Raw genomic sequence first — 6663 nt, forward strand, 5'->3', positions numbered from 1 at the left:
TGATAAACCGAATTCTAAATCAATTCGATCTAACATTTTAAAGAAAAAAATCGAACAAAATCAAACTGAGTCGGTCAAAATCGATACAAACCGAAGTTGAACCACAAATTGTCATGCTGATTCAGCGTTTAAGTTTAAACTTTGAAATTTTCTTGTAAGTGTTGCATCTTGACTATCTAATTACTGCTAGACTAAGCCACCTTTTATTATATTTGACATTTTTTCAAATATATAATATATGATAATATAAATTAAATTATATTTATTAATTATAATTAAAACAGTTCAATCAATAATTTATTGATTAAACAAATAAATTAACAAATCAGTAACTTAATCCGTTTTCGGTACTTCCAACGCCAGGTAAAACAACGAAAGCATTTGTGGTTACCCGCTTCAAAGTTTTGGCTGATGTAAAATACGTACGACGCATGCATGTTATATATATATATATATATATATATATATATATTGATATGGCCAGTAAACATCAGTTACACGTTATAGCTCGGCTACACATCAGCCCCAATCATAACCGACGATTTCATCATGAATGACCTTGAATCAATAACGTCGGATTCACCATTTATGCTCTTCCCAGACGTTACATCTGAAGGATAACGGCCAAACTTCTCCTGCTAATATAAAGCAGACAAAAGACCAAAAGAAGGTACGTAACTTTTTCAAGATTAAGAACTATCATCCCTACAATACTAACTTGAGCGTCGGAGTGCCTTTGCAGGTACCCACCCTCGCCGTTCGTTCGTCGCCGACGTATACCTCGGTTCACTCTAAGAGTCTGCCGATCTTACCAGAGGACAAGCTATACCTCGGAATTACCAAGTAAGAACATTTGGCGCCCACCGTGGGGCCAGGCAACTCGAAAAACCACTTGCAAAGGTCCCAAAACACCCTTGAAACACTACCATGGCTGACGTCCCTCCCCCGACCCCATCTGAGCTCCTTCGGATGGTGACCGAACTTCAGCAAACAAACCAACAAATGGCGGAGGAAAACCGAAGAATGCAGGAACAAATTGCGCAGTTGGTTGCTAATCGGCTGGAACACAATGATGATCTGCACAATCGAGAGGAAAATCATGAACGTCGGTCAATACCGACTCATGTTTCAGAAACGCCTCAGCAGGAAGAAGAAGAAGCTCAGCATACAGAAAGATCCCAACCAGGCGATGAGGAAGATGAGCGCGACAATTCTGCCGGACCATTCACGGCCGACATTATGAATTTTCAGCTGCCTCAACAGTTCACCCTGCCGAACACTCTGACCCCTTATGATGGATTGGGAGATCCAAAGCAGCATATCAAGAAATTCCGATCTATTATGATCGTTAATGGTGCATCTGACCCTATTTTATGCCGTTGTTTTCCATCTTTTTTAGACGGTCCTGCACTTGACTGGTTTTGTTCTTTGCCTGCAGATTCAATATCGCGTTTTCAAGAGCTGGCAAAGCAGTTCGAAGACCACTTTGCAGCATCTGCAATATACCAACACGATTCTGACTACCTGACGACGATCAAACAAGGACCCCAAGAGAGCCTCAAGGATTATATTACTCGTTTTACAAAAGTTGCAATGAGGATCCCCGACCTTCATCCTGAAGTCCATCTCCATGCAATCAAGAGCGGCCTCCGTCCGGGCAAGTTTCAGGAGACGATAGCTGTAAGTAAACCAAAAACCTTGGCCGAATTCCGCGAAAAAGCCAAGGGACAGATAGACGTCGAAGAACTTCGGCAAGCCCGGAAAACAGAAAAGTCAACCGCGGCCAAGGACGATGATAAGCCCCGCGACAGTAAGAAAACATTCAAGCTGGTTCCCCGTTATGAGTCGTACACCCAATTCAACACAAAGAGAGATGACATTATTAAAGAAATACTCAACTCAAAGTTGATCAAGCCTCCTCGTAAAGCCGGCGCCTATCCGGAGTCTAAGACCGTTGATAAATCCAAATACTGCACCTTTCATCAGAAGCATGGTCACACAACGGATGAATGTGTGATCGCTAAAGATCTCCTAGAACGCCTCGCAAGACAGGGACATCTGGACAAGTTCATTGCCGGGCGTATGCAGAAGAATACAACCTCGGCTTCCGACCTTGTAACAGCAAGTCCCTCATTAAAGGAAAAAGACAAAACACCAGCCCAACCCAGAGGAATCATAAACTGTATTTCAGGAGGATATGCAGGAGGCGGACATACAAGCTCGGCGCGGAAGAGAACTTATCGGGCCATGTTGGCCGTTACAGATGCCCCTAAAGTACCCCAGCCGATCCAAGATCTGCCAGAGATGACTTTCGGATCAACCGACTTTAATCATACTGATGCTAATTACGACGATCCTGTAGTGATTTCTATCCAGTTGGGGGACCTAATAGTCCGCAAAGTGCTTCTCGACCCCGGAAGTAGTGCAGACGTCCTATTCTTTACAACCTTCGAAAAGATGAAACTAAGTAACAAAATTTTGCAGCCATATCATGGAGACTTGGTCGGATTTTCCGGGGAACGAGTCCCTGTTTTGGGTTCCGTGTGGTTACAAACCACACTCGGTGAGCAACCATTATTTAAGACACAAGACATTCAATATCTTGTTGTCGACTGTTTTAGCCCTTACAATCTAATATTAGGTAGACCATTTTTGAATAGATTTACAGCAATTGTGTCTACAGTTCATCTGTGTGTTAAGTTCCCTGTGCAGGATAATTTAGTGGCAACAATACATGGTGACCTCCATGAAGCTCGGCAATGCTATAATACAAGCCTGAAGCCGATCAAAAGGAACAACGTGGTTCAGATCAACTCCATCCAACCTGACCAACCGAGTTTAATGGAAATAGACCCCAGAGCCGACTTTGAAGATCGGCCCATGCCGAATGAAGATTTAGCAAAGGTGACCTTGACCGAGGACCCCGCCAAATACACCTTCATGGGGACATCTATCAGTAAAGAGGAGAAGGAATCACTCACAACGTTTTTACGACAAAATGCCGACTTGTTTGCCTGGACATCTGCCGATATGCCCGGAATAGATCCATCTGTTATCACCCACAGGTTGGCAATTAATCCAGAAGTTCGCCCAGTCTCTCAAAAGAAAAGAAACCTCGGAGCAGAAAAACGCCTCGCGTCCCTGGCCGAGGTAAAAAAGCTCATTGCCGCAAATTTCATCAGAGAAATCAGGTTCACAACATGGCTCGCCAATGTTGTTATGGTAAAAAAGAGTAACGGTAAGTGGCGCATGTGCGTCGATTTTACTGACCTAAATAGGGCATGCCCCAAAGATGCTTATCCTTTACCATGTATTGACACTTTAGTTGACAATTCCTGTGGTTATGATTCGCTGAGTTTTATGGACGCATACTCTGGTTATAACCAGATCCTCATGCATCCATCAGACAAAGAAAAAACTGCCTTTATAACTGAATATGGTAATTACTGCTATAATGTCATGCCTTTTGGTCTAAAGAATGCAGGTGCAACATATCAGCGATTAATGAATAAAGTCTTCGAGCACCAAATAGGTCGGAATATCGAAGTCTATGTGGACGACATGGTGGCAAAGACCATGGTCAGCAACTCTCACATACAGGACCTAGCTGAGATCTTTGGGCAGATCCGACGATATAACATGAGACTGAATCCCGAAAAGTGTGCGTTCGGAGTACGCGGGGGAAAATTCCTCGGATTCATCCTTATCAGCCGAGGAATTGAGGCAAACCCTGAAAAATGTCAGGCGATTCTTGATATGCAAAGCCCAAAAACGGTAAAGGAGGTGCAACGACTAACAGGACGCCTCGCCGCCTTATCCAGATTTCTACCCTGTTTGGCAGCAAAATCTTTTACCTTTTTCCAATGTTTAAAAAAGAAAACAAAAAATTTTGAATGGACCGCAGACTGTGAATCAGCGTTTCAAAGTTTAAAACAATTTCTTTCAAAACCACCAGTTTTACAAAAACCAAAACCTAATGAGCCATTATATGTATACTTGTCTATTACTGATACAGCAATTAGTTCTGTCCTTGTAACAGAAACGCAGAAAGTTCAGCAACCGATCTATTTTGTGAGTAAATCACTGCAGGGTGCCGAGCTTCGTTACCCAAAATTGGAAAAGCTGGCGTTAGCCTTAGTCTTCTCCTCGAGACGACTCCGACCATATTTCCAGGGACACACTATCATCGTCAGAACCGAACAACCTCTTCGGCACGTCCTCTCAAAGCCGGAATTGGCGGGCAGACTTATCAAATGGGCAATCGAACTTTCTGAATTCGATATCCAATACCAGCCAAGAGGATCCGTCAAATCCCAATATCTAGCAGATTTTGTCGCAGAACTTACCCAACCAAATATGGACGAGCAGAACTCGGCCTGGAGTCTGTTTGTAGATGGAGCTTCAAATCCACAAGGGTCAGGTGCAGGGGTATTGCTCGAAAGCCCTGAAGGTGTCATCCTCGAACATTCCCTCCGATTCTCCTTCAAGGCCAGTAATAACCAAGCAGAGTATGAAGCCCTCCTCGCGGGGCTCAGGTTAGCAATTGATTTACACATTACCTCCCTAAAGGTTTACTGCGATTCTCTATTAATAGTGCAACAGGTTAATCAAGTTTTTCAAACTAAAGATCAGCTTTTATTGAAATACTTAGAGCTTGTGCAGCAGTTGGTAAATGGCTTTCGAAAAATTGAAATTTGCCACATTCCTAGAGAACAAAATCATAGGGCTGATATTCTATCAAAACTAGCTACTACACAGTCACACACAGCAACATTATTACAGTCAACCTTAGACAAACCGAGCATACATGTCATGAGCACTTTAAGCATTTCCAATGAAACAAGTTGGCAACTACCTTACATACAGTATTTAAAAGAAGGTTCTCTTCCCAAAGAAATCTCAGATAAGAAAAGATTTCGACGACAAGCTTCTTTCTTTACTTTAATAAATAATACTCTGTATAGGCGGGGATACTCCCGACCTCTTTTGAAATGTCTGGACAGGAATGATGCTGACCTTGCGTTAGCCGAAGCCCATGAAGGAATATGTGGAATACATTCAGGGGCAAGGACCCTCGCACAGAAAATACTTCGAGCCGGTTTTTACTGGCCGAGTTTATGGGAGGATAGCAGAAAGAAGGTCAGAACTTGTGACCAGTGTCAAAAACACGCGCCGATCATTAACATCCCAGCGGAGCAGCTTCACCAGTCTATAATAAGCTGGCCGTTCAACCAGTGGGGAATCGACATCCTCGGCCCCTTTCCTACCGCACCAGGACAGCTGAAATATTAGGTTGTGGTTATTGACTACTTCAGCAAATGGATTGAAGCACAACCCCTAGCAAGAATCACATCCTCCCAGATGATATCATTCGTGTGGAAACAAATCATATGCAGATTCGGAATTCCCCGGCATGTTGTTACCGACAATGGTCGGCAGTTCATCGATCATAGTTTTAAAGACTTCCTACAGAAGCTGAAGATAAACCACCACTTTTCATCGGTGGAACACCCACAATCTAATGGCTTAGCAGAAGCCGCCAACAAGGTCGTCCTACATGCTTTAAGGAAGAAGCTCGACAACGCCAAAGGACTCTGGGCCGAGCTAATCCCAGAGGTATTATGGTCGTACAATACTACCGTGCATACATCAACGAAGGAAACACCTTTTAGGTTGGTCTATGGATCCGAGGCTATGATTCCCTTAGAAGTTTCACAACAATCATTAAGAGCCTTAGCAGAGAATCATGATCAAGCTCGCCGAGCAGAACTTGACTTGATAGAAGAAATCAGAAATACAGCAGCCGTCCGTCACCAGGCCCTTCAGCAGCAACTAAATCAAAGACATGCCAAACGAGTAAAACCGAGGTCTTTCAACATTGGAGATCTGGTCCTAAGGAAAACCGAAGCGGCTCGGCGACCACCCTCTCACGGAAAGCTCGCAGCAACATGGGACGGACCCTACCGTATACTTGAAGTCCTCGGCAGAGGAGCTTACAGACTAGAACATTTGGATGGGACCAAGATTCCGAGTTCATGGAATGTCACTTCTTTAAAGCAATATTTCAGTTAAAACAAAAGCAGAGTGCTGGTACTCTTTTTCCTCACTTGAGATTTTTCCCAAAAAAGGGTTTTGCTCAAGGAGGTTTTAACGAGGCCAGCCTACCCGAGTTAAGATTGTAAGGTACTGCTTCGCCCAAAGTTTGAATGCATATACTTTTAACAAATTCTATCCGACCGAATCTATGTTATCATCAACAATCACAAGGGGTTTGTTAACTCAAAAATCCCTTGACAGACAAACAAATCATCAAAACATCATTCCAGCCCCACTAACGGGTATCAGACAACGCAATTAGGAAAATCCAAAGCCTAATTACACAGATTATTAAAACAAAAAACAGTCACGAACATCAGTTCTACAAAACAAGAGCAAAACTGCTAAAATGCTACGCTGAACTATTACTTAACTAAGTTATCACCACCTTCCTCAATTACTTCCTCGTCATCTACAAGCTGGCGGTCCCGAATCACCTTGCCCGGATCCATCTCCCCAAAATCACCATCAGGCATCAGAAACTTCGCCTGCGTCACAGCACGGTAAAAACCTTCAGCAAAGGCATCAAGAATGTCACCTTCTCTACTAGCCTTGAATTCCTTCATC

The 6663-nt window shown here is 43.3% G+C and overlaps 1 protein-coding gene across 1 annotated transcript; it reads left to right on the forward strand.

The window, feature by feature from the left end:
* Positions 1–927: 927 nt before the first annotated feature.
* On the forward strand, positions 928–5292 carry LOC130933567 (uncharacterized). Its single transcript, XM_057863196.1, has one exon. It carries the CDS (start codon positions 928–930, stop codon positions 5290–5292), a length of 4365 nt encoding a protein of 1454 aa, XP_057719179.1.
* The last annotated feature ends 1371 nt before the right edge of the window (positions 5293–6663 follow it).

Source organism: Arachis stenosperma, chromosome 6 (assembly GCF_014773155.1).
Source record: "Arachis stenosperma cultivar V10309 chromosome 6, arast.V10309.gnm1.PFL2, whole genome shotgun sequence".
NCBI classification, from domain to species: domain Eukaryota; kingdom Viridiplantae; phylum Streptophyta; class Magnoliopsida; order Fabales; family Fabaceae; genus Arachis; species Arachis stenosperma.